At 39.6% G+C, this 19,899-nt stretch overlaps 1 protein-coding gene across 1 annotated transcript; it reads left to right on the plus strand.

Annotated features, from left to right (window-relative positions):
- Positions 1–774: 774 nt before the first annotated feature.
- On the plus strand, positions 775–19,635 carry LOC145896188 (putative ammonium transporter 1). Its single transcript, XM_082985069.1, has 11 exons — positions 775–1,096; positions 8,580–8,648; positions 8,896–8,985; positions 10,520–10,650; positions 12,738–12,948; positions 13,695–13,849; positions 14,303–14,540; positions 16,065–16,208; positions 17,208–17,329; positions 18,478–18,688; positions 19,129–19,635. The coding sequence occupies exons 1-11, from the start codon at positions 799–801 to the stop codon at positions 19,224–19,226; spliced, it is 1,767 nt and encodes a 588-aa protein (XP_082841195.1). The 5' UTR covers positions 775–798; the 3' UTR covers positions 19,227–19,635.
- The last annotated feature ends 264 nt before the right edge of the window (positions 19,636–19,899 follow it).

Consider the following 19,899-nt stretch of genomic DNA (forward strand, 5'->3'; position numbering starts at 1 on the left):
AATAAACAAACCTTGGGGATTTCCCATAACCATGCTGGTGTTCGCGAACAATTACCATTTTAGTGATTTTTTTAGCATTCGAGCAAGTGCCAATCTACTTTCCGGAACCAATAATATTTTGAAAATCTCTATATCTGTCAAGAATTGAGTTCTGTGAAGCATGGAAGTAATTAAAATCGGTGGAGATGTTAGGTATTCCATCAGAATCACTTCAAACACTGACCTTTCAACGCTTTTTGCTTTGTGGAGTGAAGTCACATTCGAGCAAGGACCAAACTAATTTCCGGAACCAATAATCTTTTGAAATTTTCTGTATCTGTCTAGAATTGAATGCTGATTAGCACGAAAGTAATTAAAATCAGTAAAGGTTGTAGGTATTCCAGTCTAAGAATGACTTCAAACACTGACCTTTTCACACATTTTACTACTAGGAGTGACAGCATATTCGAGCAAGTGCCAAACTACATTCCAGAACTAATATTTTTTTTAATTCTGTGTATCTGTCAAGAATTGAATGTTGTTTAGTGTGAAAATAATTAATATCGGACAAGGTCCATCAGAATTTTCTGAAAAACTGCAAAAAACACATTCTATATATATGCATATATATATATGTAGCCTATATATGCGGAGTTTTGAAAAATCGAAACAGCACCTGCTTTCGATTTCCCCCAATGAAATAAATATGAAACTTTGTCTTTTACATGAATATATTTGGTATTTGTACAATGCCCTAAATAATCAGTTTGTTTCTTAACATGTTGTTTTAGACTCAGTAGTCTATAATACTCTTTGATTATGTCAGGCCAAAGTCACAACAATGACATCAAAGTTGTCCACAAAGGAAAATGGCTTCAGACTGAACTTATAACATATACGGATCAAACAGGTGTCCAACGCCAATGGGAATCTGCGAGTTATGTGCAAACTGTGTCCAACTCGGAACTGCCCAACAGCGTATTGGCTGTTGCTATACTGAAAAGGAATCTTCATCATAACTGCTTCGTGTTTGTAAAACAATTTAGACCACCCGTTGGTAAATATTGTATCGAGTTTCCTGGAGGGATGTGTGACAAAATGGGGGAAACTGTGGAAGGTGTGGCCTTGCGTGAGCTGTATGAAGAAACTGGATACACTGGACTAGTTGCTGATGAAACAGTTACCAATTTACCGACCTCAATTGACCCTGGTACTGAGAGCTGCACAGCTGCTTTGGTAAATATTGTCATAGATGGAGACAATCCAAAAAATATAGACTGCAAACCCCATTTGGATGAAGGTGAATTCACAGAAATCATCCTTTTGCCAGTGAGGGGCCTGTTGAGCAGACTCAAGCAGATGATTTCAGAATCCAAACATAAACTTCTGGTTGATTCAAGAGTGTACTCACTTGCTTTGGGACTTGAAATAGGGACCTCTCTTAATGAGAAATCAAAAGTATGTGATAGTTGTGGTGTTGATGGCCCTCAAACGTTAGGAAATGTGTACTTGGACCCGAAATAGTCAATTTTGCTGTGAAACAGTTCCTTTTGTTTGTTGAGATTTTTCATTTGCCTTGCATATTTGTTGTCTAGCAAAATGTGATGCAAAAGTTTGTCAAAAATGTTACTATTATGGATCATGTTCAGTAATGACATGTTTGTTTGTAAGTGCTGGGTGTATTTGCTTATTAATCAGTAACTTGCTTTACAAACAGCTTCGTTAGCAAATCTGGTGAGCTTAGTATTTTTCCCTTTTTTGTGGTGTGCCATTTTATCAACATAATGTTGTAACAAACTTTATGTTTTATTGAAAAATATCAGTTAGTTTTGCCCAAAAATAACATTTAATTTTCCCCAATTTTTTCGGTGATTTGAAACACACAATAATGTGAAATGTTTGTTGAGCGCCAACTATTTGAGAACATGTAGTAGCATATCAAAGACAAAGTGGGGTTTCAGTTTGTATTTTTTTAAATTTAGGACAAAATAACAGCATTTTACTCTATTATTTTAGTTGTAATTTTTGGCCTAATCCAATTTTCTGTTTACTGTTGTTTAAACCGCACTTTTCAGCAAAAACATGGTTTTAACCATGATGGCTATTATTACACTGCATAAAATGAATATCTTGGCTTCTGAATTCTTGCAAATCTTATCGTGATCGTTCTCCGTACGGAAATCACCATTACATGGGTGCCAAAACTGCTGACCGCCTTGGTTTTATCGGCACCGATGTAATTTTATTCTGGTGTTTACTGGTCGTGTGCGCAGCGACTTTTAGTGCAAATAAGAAGAATTTGATTACCATCAAGTTTGCTTGCCAGCAGAAATCAAGGCACACTTGACCGGTTTGGGGCATTTTGTCATGACGACGAAAGATGCCTAAATCTTATTGAGACGTGTTTTTGATGAAATGCAGGCCCCACATTCCTTTTGTAATCGTACAATCATTTCCTGTGACTCGCCCAGCTTGCCAGCTAACAAATAAGAAACAATAAGCTTTGTTTAGCATCACGAATAGAATAGAATGTAGTCTGATGTTTTGACCAGCAACTTCTTTTGGGTGTAAAATGTGTTCTCATAGTTCATGTATTCCGTCTATGTGGAACAAAGAGCACGAGCTCGTCACGGTTTGAACGAACTGTTTCATAACTTTACAGACTGATTGTCAACAAGACAAGTCCAATAATGTCGCAATGTAACGAATGTCGGCCTGAGCGACTAAGTTGTATCACAAAAATTTCTTCAACCAAGGTTTATTTTGAGAGTAGGCCTATATTGAGAATTTCATCAACATATATTTGCTTTTTCGATAAGTAGCGCCACAGGGCCCAGTCACAATGCCCCCATGGACAACATTTGACTGGACGAACCAGTAAAAGACCTGATCGAGATAGGCCAGGATAACCTGAGCTAGAATTTCGGGTGTGGTAAAAATTACGCCAACTATGCAATCAGACTGGATGTTTTTGGCGGAAATTACATTTCGTGGCGAAATCGCGTTGTCATAACTCTAGTGTGACATTTGTATAAGCCCCCTCCGTGGCATAAACTGTTATATAACTGCCACTAACCAGCTAATCATTTTTGAACAAAGAGCACGAGCTTGTCACGGTTTGTACGAACTGTTACATAACTTTACAGATTGATTGCCAACAAGTCAAGTCCAATAACAACGCAATGCAACAAATGTCGGCCTGAGTGACAAAGCTGTTTCACAAAAATCTCGTTACCCAACGTGCATTTTGAGTGTAGGCCTATATTGAAGATTTCATAGACATATATTTATTTGTTCGATGAGTGGCGCAACAGGGCCATGACCCAATGTCCGACCCGTATACCTAGCAGAAAACCTGATCGGGATTCGTGGCCAGGATATCCTAAATTCGAGTCCCCGGTGTGGTCAAAATTACGCCAACTGTGTGATCAGAATGGACTTCGATGTTTTTGTCGGAAATGAAGTTTCGTGGCGAATTCGCGATCTCATAACTGCAGTGTTTTTCTGAAACTCAGTGGGCCGACATATGTAAGCTCCTTCGTGGCATGAAGTGTTATATGCAACTGCCATTAACCAGCAAGCATTATTATAACGTTCCGTCACCAACCGTATAATTACAGCTAATCGTTTTTGTTACCTAACATAAAAACGATTTTTCAAAAGTACATTAAAGGTAAAATGTCAACATGACGACTGGAATCAGCCTGTTCTGTTCAGTGCGTGCGGGTAGGTTGCTACGTAAAAAACCGTAGTTTCTGTAAGTTTCGAAATAAGGTGGTTGTACAAGAGTCGGAAGGAACCATATTGTCTCAAAGTGTTTACGGCCGCCACATATATAACGCAAATTTGCCACACATCCAGTCTCCAATATCCGTGAAGCTGATTGTATCCTTGTGCAAGTGTGCAATGGCTTTTCAGTACAACAACTATAGAAGGTCGGTTTTAATATACAAAAAATTTTGTGAAACCAACGGCCGTGAGTCGATTTCTAAACAAACCATCGCACAAACTTCCAGCGTTCAATACGTTAGCGTTCTCAGGACACTTATAGCGCCTTAACGAATTGCACTGTGAATTTACCCGAAGCTTACAAAGACTAAAAGGAAATGTATTCTGTCATACCCCCAAAGAATTACAAACGACATCATTGTTGTGGCGGCCACATGGAAACAGCGCTTTGAAGTGGCACAGAAGCCACGGAAAACATTGTCTGGACAACTCTAAAATCGCTGCGAATGGAAAAGTGGCTTTGTTTCAGCTTGGCTGCGATGCTAGTTGGCGCAAGCGACAAAGATACGTAACCTATGCTATTGCACTGCGCTTTGATCTCAAATCATTTCATCTCATGTCTATGCCCGAATTAGAATGTTTTTGCTGAAATTCGGTTTGGGTCTTGCAAAAAACTACTTATTTGTTTGTTTATTAAATTAAACACAAGAAAGAGGGGCAGTACTTCGTAATGTTGCAATTGTCGACTTTGTGCAACACGCACGGTTAAATAACCACGCAGCAAGATACAATTTAAGCGAGCCAAAACACTACTGTTTCTTGTGGTCACAGCCTTACACCTGCACTAAAAATGCTTACGACTTAGTAATAAAATGGAAATTTCCAGAAACATACCCAATGATATGTTCAATACATAAAGCTTGGGCTCTATCGCATGGCGTGATAGAATTTATTGCTTGCGTTAAGGGAATTTGTGATTAGACAACAACAGACACGTTGGTTTAGTAGAAAAAATTACTGAGTTGAAACCCTTTCCAACCATACCAAACTTGTCTAATTATCGCATCTAAAAAAAAATGTAAAAAAAGTGTATTTTTGTTGACGGTTATGAAAAAAATTCGATCAGTAGACGTACATTCAGGTGCGACAATTAGACAAGTTTGGTATGGTTGGAAAGGGTTTTTAATGTAGTTTTCAACGGTGTATGAATAGTCGTGGCCCCGAAACTGTGAAAAGACTTATAAACGAAAAAGTGTATATTTTTATGACGGTTATGAATAATATTTGATCAGTAGACGTACATTCAGGTGCGACAATTAGACAAGTTTGGTATGGTTGGAAAGGGTTTTTAATGTAGTTTTCAACGGTGTATGAAAAGTCATGGCCGCGGTTCGATAAAAGTAGTTATGACCGATTTATGACAATATACATTAATATTCGTTCCATAAATCGTTAGAATTTTTTTAATTTTTTTATATTTTTTGAAACTACATGCCATTCCATGCAACTTGTGCAAAAATCATCGAGATCTGTTAAGAAACGGCAAAGTTATGAGCGTTCAAAGTTTTGTCGACTGGAAAAAAAGTTTTGTCGACTATAGCGTCTCGTTGGTTATCTTGGCTTCTGAATTCTTGCAATTCTTATCGTGATCGTTCTCCGTACGGAAATCACCATTACATGGGGGCAAAAACTGGTGACTGCCATGGTTTTATCGGCACCCATGCAATTTTATTCTGGTGTTTACTGCTCCTATGCGCAGCAATTTTTAGTCCAAATAAGAAGAATTTGATTACCATCAAGTTTGCTTGCCAGCAGAAATCAAGGAGCATTTGACCGGTTTGGGGCATTTTGTCATGACGACGAAAGATGCCTAAATCTTATTGAGACGTGTTTTTGATGAAATGCAGGCCACACATTCCTTTTGTAATCGTACAATCATTTCCTGTGACTCGCCCAGCTTGCTTACCAACAAATAATAAACATTAAGCTTCGTTTAGCATTACAAATAGAACATAGTCTGATGTTTCGACCAGCAACTTTTTTTGGTTGTAAAATGTGTTCTCATAATTCATGTATTTCGTGTATGTGGGACAAAGAGCACGAGCTCGTCACGGTTTGTACGAACTGTTACATAACTTTACAGACTGATTGTCAACAAGTTAAGTCCAATAATGTCGCAATGTAACGAATGTTGGCCTGAGCGACTTGTTTCACAAAAATTTCTTAAACCAAGGTTTTTTTGAGTGTATAGGCTTGAGGATTTCATCAACATATATTTGCTGTTTCGGTAAGTGGCGCCACAGGGCCAAGTCACAATGCCCCCATGGACAACATTGGACTGGACGAACCAGTAAAAGACTTGATCGAGATAGGCCAGGATAACCTGAGCTAGAATTTTGGGTGTGGTAAAAAATAAAAATTACGCCAACTATGCAATCAGACTGGATGTTTTTGGCGGAAATTACATTTTGTGACGAAATCGCGTGGTCATAACTCTGGTGTGACATTTGTATAAGCCCCCTCCGTGGCATAAACTGTTATATAACTGCCACTAACCAGCTAATCGTTTTTGAAGAAAGAGCACGAGCTTGTCACAGTTTTACGAACTGTTACATAACTTTACAGATTGATTGTCAACAAGTTAAGTCCAATAATAACGCAATGTAACAAATGTCGGCCTGAGTGACAAAGCTGTTTCACAAAAATCTCGTTACCCAACGTGCATTTTGAGTGTAGGCCTATATTGAAGATTTCATAAACATATATTTATTTGATCGATGAGTGGCGGCACAGGGCCATGACCCAATGTCCGACCCGTATACCTAGCAGAAAACCTGATCGGGATTCGTGGCCAGGATATCCTTGATGCGAGTCCCGGGTGTGGTCAAAATTACGCCAACTGTGTAATCAGAATGGACTTCGATTTTTTTGTCGGAAATGAAGTTTCGTGGCGAATTCGCGATCTCACAACTGCATTGTTTTTCTGGAACTCAGTGGACCGACATTTGTAAGCTCCTTCGTGGCATGAAGATTTATACAACTGCCATCAACCAGCACGCTTTATCATAACGTTCCGTCACCAACCGTATGTTCTAATTGCAGCTAATCGTTTTTGTTACGTAACATAAAAACGATTTTTCAAAAGTACATTAAAGGTAAAATGTCTATATGACGACTGGAATCAGCCTGTTCTGTTCAGTGCTACACGTATTGTTCTTTGCGTGCGGGTAAGTTGCTACGTAAAAACCGTAGTTTCTGTAAGTTTCGAAATAGGTAGTTGTACGAGAGACGGAAGGAACCATATTATCTCAAAGTGTTTACGGCCGCCACATACATAACGCAAATTTGCCACACATCCAGTCTCCAATATCCGTGAAGCTGATTGTATCCTTGTGCAAGTGTGCAATGACTTTTCAGTATAACAACTATAGGAGGTCGGTTTTAATACAAAAAAGTTTGTAAAACCAACGGCCGTGAGTCGTCGGTTTCTAAGCAAACCATCGCACAAACTTCCAGCGTTCAATACGTTAGCGTTCTCAGGACACTTACGCCGCCTTCACGAATTGCACTGTGAATTTACCCGAAGCTTAAAAAGACTAAAAGGGTAGTGTATTCTGTCATACCCCCAAAGAATTACAAACGACATCATTGTTGTGGCGGCCACATGGAAACAGCGCTTTGAAGTGGCACAGAAGCCACGGAAAACATTGTCTGGACAACTCTAAAATCGCTGCGAAGGGAAAAGTGACTTTGTTTCATCTTGGCTGCGATGCTAGTTGGCGCAAGCGACAAAGATACGTAACCTATGCTATTGCACTGCGCTTGGACCTAACATCTTTCATCTCTGTCTATGCCCGAATTAGAATGTTTTTGCTGAAATTCAGTTTGGGTCTTGCAAAAAAATACTTTGCTTATTTGTTTGTTTATTAAATTAAACACAAGAAAGAGAGGCAGTACTTCGAAATGTTGCAATTGTCGACTTCGTGCAACACGCACGGTTAAATAACCACACAGCAAGATACAATTTAAGCGAACCAAAACACTACTGATTCTTGTGGTCACAGCCTTACACCTGCACTAAAAATGCTTACGACTTAGTAACAAAATGGAAATTTTTCCAGAAACATACCCAATGATATGTTCAATACATAAAGCTTGGGCTCTATCGCATGGCGTGATAGAATTTATTGCTTGCGTTGAGGGAATTTGTGATTAGACAACAACAGACACTTTGGTTTAGCAGAAAAAATTACTGAGTTGCATATTAGTCATTTTCTCGTGGGCCGAAACTTTTTTCTTTTACTAACGTAACGCGAGCTTTCGTGATGCATGTACTCAAAGTACAGTCATTCTCGAACGCATGTACTACAAAACGCGATTAAATATCGAATTGAGTAGTCACGACGTTGCGTTTAAACCTGTCTGCGTTGAGATTCGCAATTGTTATGATGCGTGTGGTATAGTCATGACAGTGGAACAAATAATAGAATGTTGGGCGGTTTTCAAAGTTGAATTGGTCAAATGGTGACATTGATGTAGACTTCAGCCATCGGTCGCGCGTTTTTCGTGCCACTGGTAATACTGTATCGCTTGTGGCCGCTTATATCTTCCCCGTTCGTCGAAAATCATTGTCAGAAACCTCCGTTGGCCATGTAGAAAGCACGAATATTTGACTGCCGTATAAGTGTGGCGTCAATGCTTTTCTTTTAACCTATCTGCATTACAATATCTGCTTTTAAAAAAAGTAGGGTAAGTTTTACATTGTATAGCTTCTGTGCTCAGGCAGTTCGGCACAGACTTTTAGGACAACAGTTTGTTTTGAAAAGTTTTATTGGCGACAAAGTTCACGATGAGCAACCAAACTTTAGAAGAGCAACTACTCACTTTAGAAACAAATGTCGACCAGCTTTTCTTGGTAATTTGCGGGATATTCGTCTTGTGTAAGTCCTTGTCGTTTCGTTATTTATACAATGTTTATTCATATTGTTTTGAAGAGCGTGTAAATTTTATTCTTTTTAAAGCCATTTTAAACATGAACAACAGGTTTCCAATATCCAAGGCCTTTTTGTTTATGTTACGATCGGCCACGACCCACGTTATACTGACCTCAAGATCGCCCGCGAATTGAGATATGTCAGCCAGTGCAGTTCACCGCGCACCGCCTTTAAGTTTTTGTTTTCTTCACAGTTATGCAGGCCGGATTCGCTTTCCTGGAAGCTGGTTCGGTTCGCAGCAAGAACACGACTAACATCATCATGAAAAACGTCTTGGACATATGTAAGTTTAATTTTCTGACGCAACCGGGGTTTTGCAGTTTCGACTGCGATTTTTGCCAGTAAATGTCCATGCGAAATTTTTGGAAAATAAACTTACACGCTATGATGCGGAAGAAAGTTCAAATAAAATACAGCACCTCGGAGCTGAAGTAAATTACTAAAGTCCGTTTTGACACACAATCGATAACATTATTCTCAATATACACTATAATAATATGAGGACACAAAAGGTACCCAAGCCCGTTTCACAAATTATGGATTTTCGGCGATTATCGATGATACAAATGTCCGGGAAACTTAGAACTTGTCCGGTTTCACGTTAAGATGCCACAAGCCATCCTTGTTTCCGCGAATTTTTGTTGACAAGTGATGAACCGCCCCGAAGCGGTCCGTAGTCTTGTCACAACATTCACAGGGCGCAATCTTCGGCCCGATTGCATAATAGTAAAGTGACTAAAGTCGGTGTTTGCCATTTCTACGCATTGTAGTCACCTAAGGGCACCAATTTTACCAAACGGCCTTTGAAATGAAATTACTCGCCGTAAAGCAAAATACTGATGCTCGCAATTCTATCGACGGGATTCACGCACTGCAAGAGACGTTGTCTGAGATGTATCCGATCAAAAACAAGATAATAAAATGTCAAAATAGGCTAACTGTCCTGTTTCCACTTCCTTGGGGTTGGTTTCGGACTTCCCACCGCATGATAAACATGTTTACTGCCGAACCTGTGCCGTACTTTAGGAGCTAAAGCGAATAAAAGGTAAAACTGGAGATTGTGCTGTCTGGACCAAAATGTCAGGAAGAACGGATTTATACCATTCTTGTACTTAAGATGATTAAACACCGATGACACCTATTGTTGAAAACAAGTTTAAACGAGCAAGTTGACTTATTTAAATACCCGAATACAAATAAATTTAACTTTTGTTTCATTTTTGCCCCAAAGAAAAAATTCAATTTCACGGAAAAATTAAAATAATCCCGAAATTCAACGGCCGATAGAGGGTATTCCTGGTAAATGCAACTTTTAGTTTTTGACGCTCGAGGTGCTGACCTCATAATCTGTTTCCCAACCAGCGGTACTAATTGCGCATAAGGTATAATTACACACCGGGGTTTTAAGAGGAATTGTAAATTTACCGGCAGTTTGTTTCCGAACAAATGCGTCATGTGATCAACCAAAATTGCCGGCGGGTGCGATTAAACTGCTTGCAATGAACGAGAAAGAGCCTTTGATGAACAATTTGCCCTTCGCTTGCCGTTCTATTTGAAAGAATTTCGCGTGTATCACGAATGTAATTTGCCCAAAAAGTTTGACAACTTGCCGTATTTTTTTGATGAATCATTGCATGGTGGTCGCTGGCGGAACGAAATTCGTAACCGGAATTGCAAGGTTATATAAACAACATCCGAAATAAATTGTGCATACGTCTTTGTGTTTAAGGCACTGATACGTACAACCACAAATAACAACACAAAACCGGACACAAACAGGATGTAACCTCGTTTGACCGTTTCTATTTTCTCTGCAGTCATCGGGGCCATGTGCTACTACTCTGTCGGTTACGCTTTTGCCTATGGCAGGCCGGGAAACCCTTTCATTGGCAACAACTACTTTTTCGCAAGCAACGTGAGAATTGCTGGACCAAACGAAACCATTACGGTAAGTCCTAAACAAAGTGAAAATGCTTGTTGAATCTACTTTGTGTTGTGGCGTGCATCCTGGCTTGAAATATAAACCCTGCCTTTGCTGTTGTGCTACCATCATTTTACTAATGGGAGTCTCATGGAAACACTTCAATGTTTGGGTTACTATCGGTTATTTTGGCTGATGTATATTTTCTCGCATAAATGTTCAGACCTGTCCATGGGAAACGTTACAACTAAAGTTTCAACATGTTCAATATGCAGTGTAAGGCTGACAGAAAACCTTGAAATTTTACGGTTTAAAACCCATGACCAAGTAATTCATACATGATGACATTTTTGGCACACAAAACTTCCCAAAGCTAAAGGCATACAAATAAAATTGGCTAAAGCGGGGTTTTTCCTTTCGACATAAACTCTTTCTCTGATAAAAACACATATTTATATAGCCAAATCTCTTATAGTATGGCGAAAAATTTGCTCCAACTTTTAATGAAGATTGACTGCGTATAAGGCTATAGCTCCTGTTGCACGCGTACATACAAGCAAACACCTCTGGAAAACAATTGTGTGATATGTTCTCGTGTAAAGGATACCTTGAAAGTGAACAAGACCAATCTTTTGTATATGTTAGCAGTTTGCTTTATGTTTGTTCTCAACAGGTAAACCGAGCATTTTATTAGGTTTTTTAACATATTTATTGTGATGCAACGACCCTGCTTAAATTAACACCCGCGGCCGCGAAACAACATGTCACGTGACTCTATATTAATTCAGTTGTTTATCAGCAGCTTTTGGGTATTCACGGATTGTACTGTGTAGTTGTGATTAAATTCCGACATGTCGCGGGTGTACCGTTATGTATTCTAGGTCTAGGGTGGGCATTAAACGCCACGCCGAAACGATAACAACCGAGTTGTCGCTCTTTCGTTACACTTAATTGCAGAGGAAGCGGTAAGGGAGCAACTGAAATTACTATTGAAACACCGCCGTCGTATCGGGCGTTCGAAGGGTTACGAATTTTCGTGGTAACGAGACAAAATTGAGGGAATGTTGCCAAGCAACCAATCTGTTGCGACTTAACAGAAAATCCTAAAGGTTCACGGTTCACCTATGTCTTTCGAGTTGCCACATCACGTTTCATAGCAGGAAAATGTGAAAATAGGTCTCGAGCAATCGACCCCAAAGGAATACATTTTAAACATTGATTTAAAATCCGTAAGTTGTACATTTGCATTGAGCGTTGGCACGCTTGATTAACGATAGGCAAGAAGTATAAGTTTTGAGAGTATGCGTCTTAATATTTTTTAGAAAAAAGGACTTGTTGTCACACAGCTCACCGAGGAAAAAACTCCGTAAACAAAATTATTGGCTTGATCCAAAACCATTATGACATTTCTTAAATTTAAGTCCTAGGAAATTTTAAATGAAGTAAATAGTCTCCAGCCAAAAATTTCAGACTCAATCGTATTTCGGTATTTCGGCGTCTCAGATTCACTTTCCGCAAAGTCTTTGTGTTAAGCGAATCCGATTGCAGACGAATTCAGTCGAAATAACTGTTGGTTCTCAAAAACCAACCAAACCAGGTATCACAAGAATTCCGAAAAATCGCATAGGTCTCCTGCATGCAAATGAGTCAATAGTTTCTATATTTAGACATTTCTTTCTGGGAAATCTCGATGTCGCACGATTGACTTTCCGCGCCTCTGACTGATCAAAATCTTCATCTGATAAGCCCGTCTAAATAATTTGCTTATTTTTGCTTATATTTTCGTGTAGCACTTTCCACGACCCGACCACAAAGGGTCAAAATGTTGATGTATATAATTTTGCGCCATTGATGTAGCACCAGCGAAGATAACTCGCATTCCTTTTAGTCGTATTTTTTCGGTTTAACCTTGTTGGTATTCGATGGAGCCGTTTGTGCTCGGATTATGCATTATTTCAGCATGTGTCAGCAAACTTGACTAGACAAGCTTAAAACAAAAAATTACAATGTGTAATTATACCCCAGCTTCTTACCACTGTTTGTACAGCTATGTTTCAGAACAAAGCTGTACAAACCCAATCTTTCCCTTTGAAAATCAACCATGTCTTTTGCAGGGCGCATTTGCAACCCCAGAATCGTACTACGGAGCCTGGTTTTTCCAATTCGTCTTCACTGCCACAGCTTCAACCATCGTGTCTGGGGCAATGGCCGAACGCACCGAATTCGTCACGTACATGGTCTACTGTGTGTTTCTCACCGCGTTCATATACCCGGTGGTTTCGCATTGGTGCTGGGCGGAGAATGGGTGGCTACTTACTGGTTCAGGTGAATTGGATTGAGGAAAAGTTTTGGGTGTTCTTAGGAATCTTTAAAATTTGACTGGTTTCTTTTTACTGACAAAAAGAGTCGCGTCGTTAATTGGGCGTGGATTCATGTTCAATAAAGACAAAAGTTAGTTACAAAAGTGCAAATCAGTACCACTGTATGCCTGGTGTGCACAAATATTTTTGTAGAGTTTCTGCTTGTATGGACACCGGTAAATTATACGGGAATGAAGAAACTGTGACAAACCAAGTGTTTCAATCTGTTAATCAAATCGACAGTGGTTCAAAAACACCTTCTGTTTATCCCCTCTTGTGCGCATCTTATTCCTAAACGTTTAAAATAATATTAATGATAGAATAGTCATTTAATCTTCGAGCACAATTCAACGTATACTTTGCTTCAGTATACGTTTATTTGTGCCAGAAGATTAAATGAAATACACTATACGATAGCAACATAATAGAATAATCATCCTGTTGTAAAAGCCGATGTTTCACTTTAGCGTATAGGACAAAGAAAGGAAACGCTAAATCAATATTATAGGTGGATGTCAAGGAGTTAGAAAATATTGCTGACAGCTAATAACCGATATCACGATTTAATCCCGGCTCATGCCGTGTTGAGTGATGTAAATGCCATTGTGTATCCAGACCCGGGGGTTTTGCGATGAAAGCAAGCTTTTAATGCTTGAATGAACCTGAACTTTCACGTTTAAGAGCGGGAATTAAAGCAAACAATGTGTTTAGGAACCGGGTTGTCATACAAGGATTTTGCTGGCTCCGGAGTGGTCCACATCACCGGCGGGACAGCCGCGTGGGTCGGGGCGGCCATTTTGGGACCCAGGATTGGCCGTTTCAACAAGGACGGAACCGCTAATGACCTTCCCGGTCATACTGTCACGGTATGAACATCTCTAGAAACTGATACAAAAATCTGTGTGCGATGTAAGCGGAAGATAAAACACTTTTCGCCGTTTTTAAATTTTTTTCAGCCACCACGAAACTCCTCAAAATTATTATTAAATGGGAGGTCACGTGAATTACTTTTGTTATTCCAAAAAACTTGTTAATTATTAACAGATGGGTGTTCCGACAAAACACTATATCCACTTTTCTGCGAAGCTTGCCTTATTACACCCTTTAGAACAAATTGTTTGTACCACTTGGACTTTTCACAATTAAGAAGTTAATGTAGTTTGGTGTGTTTTTGACTAAAACTCCTATATGTAAATGAAGCTGGGATATTGTTTGACTACAAACAAGCGTTTGAACTTAGCCCGGGGCGCGCGACAGACAGATAGGCAGTAAACACAACTATTTGCAATCCCTCATCCACATACAATCGCCCTATACAGGTTGCAGCTCTTGGCGGTTTTATTCTGTTCGTGGGGTTCCTGGCTTTCAACGGTGGCTCCCAGCTTTCCATATCCAAAGATGGCGATGGTGTTGTCGTGGCAATGGCAGTCATGAACACCGTGCTCGGTGGATCGAGCGCTGCCATTACCGCTATGATTGTTTACAAGATGACTGACGTGATAAGAGGACAGGATCACTACTGGTCGTTGATCGTCACAATCAACGGCGGACTGGCCGGTAAGAACCTCGGTTTATATGCGCTCTCCATACGTAAGCCAAGTAAAAATCTTAATTAGGTTTCATGACCAGTAGAAACGTGGGTTTGAATCCCAACATAATATAGTTCCATTTTACACGATTCGGGTCTTTGGCAAAACTCGTGTTACAAACGATTCAACATTGTCTTTGTTGGTAACTGGCCAAGACTTAACTCTCTGTTCGAATTCCAGCGTGTTATGTATATTACAACTGCGGTAGCTGAATACTACAATGTAAAGGTTTCCGCATACAGCCAGATTATGAATTTTCGAAGTCATAAGCATATTCGCCACCTGGAGGCAATCAGTGTTTCTAAACATAAACATTTTAAGTCGAATGTCTCACCAGAATCGAACATGACTGATAAATCATAGGCGGTCTACTAGTCAAGCAATCGTGACTAACTGCTGCAATACGACTCTACTGACAATAATTTTATTATATATCGACGTTTCGGGGATCTTTACATTAAATTAAAAAACAGTCAGTTGTATTGTAATTAACGTTTTTTTTTCACGCAGCAGTCTTCGTTAGGGTGTAAAAATGTGAATAATACAACGTGGACAATTATTGCCAGAAGAGCCGTATTGCTGCAATAAAACATGCCTGGCAGCATCAGTAGATATTAAACATATATATCGTGCACACCTTTGTTTTAAATATAATATACGCCTAGCAGTTGTTTATGTTTTTCCATCTCCATGATTCAGTGCTCTTAAATCTTTACAATCTTCACTTCACTTCACATAAACCTTCGCCTTTTCTGGAACTAATGCCTGTGGCTTAGGTTAGAATTTTATGGTGTTTGGGCTCAAACTGGATTATCCTCGCCAGCTTATCATAGTCAAAACCACATCTCCTATTGGTGAACATTCGTGTTCCGCGCGTTCAATGTTTATTGTTCGAGCGAAACGAACCCTTTCAGAATTTTGGTCGGAATCTTATCTTTAACATTCTACCTTTTGCTGCACTTCATTAACGGAGGCTGTGCGGTACAAGCTGGTTAATTAAACGCCCCTTTAGGGTTAATTGCGTCGCGAACGGTCAATTTGCGTGAAGAGTACAGGTGTTGTAAATTGTTCCATGTTTGACTACTTCAAGGGGTGCACCGCATTTTTTATTGATAATTTGTCGGCAATACCTACACATTATATATTTAGATCCCAACTCACGGGTTTTCGTATAAGTCAAACTGATGATGACATAAGTTTTTGTCGAAACGTCTTATTTTAACATGACAGTGTTAATAACAATATGGGCCAGTCTATTTATACTCAGATATATTTACTAGTTTTTAAAAAATTATTTTGACTTTCGGAACGTGATAAAGGACGGCAGACGTGGAGTTGCGGCAAATTCGATATTAATTCCAATTTAGCCTAAAGCTATCAGTAGGAAAGCCTTAGCTTTCAGTATAATTGGAAAATCAACTTTTTTACAGTAATTGTGGTTAATCCATTTCCTCTTAAAACAACCAGTCATAATTAATTTCCCTGTTTTCAGGTATGGTATCCATGTGTGCAAGTTGCAATGATCTTTATCCGTGGGCTGCCGTAGTAATTGGTTTCGCTGCTGGCCTTTCCTATATCGGGTGGCATCACCTTATGCTAAAGATTAAGATCGACGACCCCTTGGACGCCGTGGCAGGTTCGTACAGAGTCCCGGGTGGTACCAGCATTCCCGCAGCTGCTACCGGTTAAGGGATGAAATTAAATTCCCACAATCTTGACGTCAAAGCACTTAACGAGTGGGTTTGGCGTTGTCGGGGATAGATTTATCGCGCATTGTGATAATGTAATAGCGCGTTACCGCACATATCGTTTGATGTGCTTATTTTGCATTTGTTGAATTTGCTACACAACATTTTGAAGGCACTTTAAGTTAAGAATAAGACTATCAACATAGCTTTTAAACTGCACCACAAAAATGCCAGTTTTTACCAATAAACCAAACCCAACACACCACAATAACCTAAAGCTGATGCTGCCTTCGTAAGTATCAGCGACGTCAGAGAATATCCCGCAGCACACCCAACACACAGAGCCCAGTGTTTGACATCTCTTTGCTGCGGTAAAAGATTCCCGCAATTTTTTTTTAATGACAACAATGCGATCCGAAGTGTCGCGCTCTGTTTAATAGGCTTTCCAGGGCGTGTGTGTGATAAAGCTGATTAAATATTTTACGATCTAGCATTGTGGCAGCCTGGAAAACGTGCAACGACGCTTAAATTTCCCCTGTTGTGTTGCCCAAGGTGGTGTTTTTCGTGTTGTTGGGGAGGGGTTTTACGTTTGAGATAGTCACCTCACATCAGGTTAAATCCTGCCACTAAGCCTGTGGCTTGTACGTGGATTTGAATGAGGTTAATTCGGATCGTGTATTTCGATGATTTGTCACGAATATTTGCAATACAGCAAACGGATGCCTGTTGAACCCCAGTTTAAAAAAGCCAGGAGTAAATTCAAACCATGGAAAGTTCCATTTAATTTAAGACTTGAATTTTAATCACAAGCAGAAAAATTAATTCACAATGCTCAGTAAAATGCTCATCTACAGTTGAAGAGAGGACAAAATATGAACAGAAAAATTAACTATTTACTACATTTTAAATTAATTGTACCGAAAGTTGACCAAACATTGTTTTTACAGTGCATTTGGGCGGAGGCTTGACCGGCGTGATCATGGGACCCATTTTCGCCATCAAGGGTCTGACTGTGAACGATGTTCCTGTAGGTGGAATAATATACGGGGCTCATCCGATGGCTTTTAAGGTAAATCTTTTCTGAAAATTGCGACTTTTCTGCCTTGTATGAGCGAACAAAATGTTCTTGTCCAACGGACCTTTAAGACCCTTGGCAGTTGCGGAAACTGATGATGATTTGTAAGGCGTTATAAATTTTTCCGTTTTACCATCAAAAGAACTGTCAATATGATTGCTGTTTTCACTTCACACGGAAATATAACCTGCAATATGAAACATTTTTATTCGACCAGTTGATAAAAACAATGGCTGTCAAAATTTCTTCAGGGTTTACAGAACGGGGAATACAGTTCCTTGTATAGAAAAATTATTGCTGAATATATTTTTGTAACTTAGTTGAACACAGCAGGTTTTCTGGACCAACATGATTTTAAATTCCAGTGGATAAAAATTCCTGGATGCTTGCCTGTTTTCATGTCCGATGCGTCATAACCCACAATTTTGTAAATATAAATTGCACACCTAACGCCAAAGTGCAAAGCCCTTGTTCTTTTACCGCCTGAAGGTGAGAGGACATTTAAAAATACCTTAACTTTGAACAAGGCCTGACAGTTGAAAACGTTACGTGAGTCAAAATTACGCGTTTTCATCTCGCAGATAAAAATAAATAATTTTAACCGCATTGTAACAGACTTACGATGAGACAGTAGAAAATTTCGTTTATATAAGTTTGCCTTCCTGGCTTACCTCACGTGCGTTTGCGGTCGGAATTCACTGTGGCCGATTATAAATAGACAAAATGAGAGCATTAAAACACCGATGGAAAACCGCCAAATCATGGTTAGATTGCTGTAAATGTGAGCCACTAAGTCCATAGTTCACATTTTAATAAGCAAGTCATCAAGCCTTAGGCTTCGGGATTTCATTCCACAAGTAAACAATCTACTTTAACGCAACAATCCCTGCTTTCAAAACGACAGGTGTCTGTGCTTGCATGGCAAATATGCATAATACTTGACATACACAAAGAACGACATTGATTGAATCCTTGACGTTTATGGAATATGGGTTATTTGTGAAATAAAACGTTCAACAACAATTTAACTGTGTTTGCTGAAGCCAGACCGCGCGGAAGCTAGGAAGCTAATTGACGTATAACACCAGTTGGAATTAGACTATTTTCACATTTTAGGCGAAAGTGTGTGTTTTTAACTTCAGAACTTCGGCTGGAATCTCCTCGGGGCTGTTTCGATCATGGCTTGGACGGCAGGAACCTGTGCGATCTTGTTCGGTGCCATGCACCTCCTGGGTGTCCTGCGGGTGAGCGAAAGAGTGGAACTTGCCGGCTTAGACAAAGTGAAGCACGGGGAGCCGGCCTACCCCATGGAAGGCTATTTCACTGGTGAACACCCACACAGCACTTCCAATGGTAAAACGGGGATTATAACGGGGTGGTGGCGTTTTTGTACGTTGCGTGCGGTGGTGTGTTGTCTCCATGATTTTTGCTTGACTGCTAAAGAATGGGTAAAATGCTTTGCCTTCCAAGCATGTCGGGGCTTTCATTGCGTTTAAAACCGCACTGGTCGTGCCACAACCAAATTTCTGACAAGCTTTCAACTTGAGAAACATTAATATATTAACATAACTGAAAGCATTGAACACAAATTTTGTTCTTTTACAGCAACGCCCGGAATGATTGCAAATTAATTCTTAAATTTTTCAAAATGTAACGATAAGATTGCACTGCATGGTGCAATAATTAGTGAACAGAATAAGCAGTATACGTTTCGGTTGTAGCGCCCTAGGCAACCACGAATGCTCAGTTCTACCTAAGTTGTGGCGTTTGTTAATTAACTCTTATCGCCCTAGGCTGTCAAGAAATGGTTATTGAGAATAAGGAGCCGATTGAGCCGAAGAAAACCGAACCACGCCCTAATGGAGATACGGGCTTGAACAACATGGTGTAAACATGGAATGATTCTATCCTTTGTACAGCTTTGGGAAGATATCGAGGTTGTTTCTTTTATCTGTGTTTCAAGTGTACTTGTTTGTTTGTTTGTTTGTTTGTTTGTTTGTGTTCTCATGCAGTACCGTTTGGGCACCTTGTAAAAAAATTTTAACTTTTGAAAATTGGAATTAGTTTTGCTTCGTTCGTCTCTAGCCGGGTTGTCCATTTCTTTCTCGCCCAAAATGCTTTGTAGTGGCTTCTTGCAAAATTTTCCCTTGCGCCATATAAATTATGTTGTTATGTTGTAAGAAAGGTTCTTACTTTCCTGGACCATATCCTTATATAGATTATGTTGTTATATATCGCTTTACTTTGCTGCTTATTACGAAAATAGTACAGAAACGCAATAAACCTTAAACCACGTGGAATCTAGCTCTGGAGTCAATTTAATCGAATAAAGTTTCCATAAAAACACGATTTTCATTTACCACATAGCGACACCTTGCGGAAAAGAAAACGTAAACCTGATTCATTCCTAAAAGTGTCTGGCAAATCATTTGGTCCGCTTTTTTTTTCTCCCCGAGGTGCCGCTATGTCAACAAAATTATAAATGCATCGCTTTACGAGTCAACCCCAATGTAATTCTACTGGAATGTTTTGCAATATCACAGCACAAATACGCCAGGTCTTAG

Source organism: Ascidia mentula, chromosome 3, assembly GCF_947561715.1.
Source record: "Ascidia mentula chromosome 3, kaAscMent1.1, whole genome shotgun sequence".
Taxonomy (NCBI): Eukaryota; Metazoa; Chordata; class Ascidiacea; order Phlebobranchia; family Ascidiidae; genus Ascidia; species Ascidia mentula.

Excerpts from the sequence above, each read along its gene's own strand:
- LOC145896188 (XM_082985069.1), top strand. The coding sequence starts at position 799 with ATGTCAGGCCAAAGTCACAACAATGACATCAAAGTTGTCCACAAAGGA. Across the intron at positions 14,541-16,064 it reads AATCAACGGCGGACTGGCCG|GTATGGTATCCATGTGTGCA; the intron begins GTAAGAACCTCG and ends CCCTGTTTTCAG. Across the intron at positions 17,330-18,477 it reads CTCATCCGATGGCTTTTAAG|AACTTCGGCTGGAATCTCCT; the intron begins GTAAATCTTTTC and ends TTTTAACTTCAG.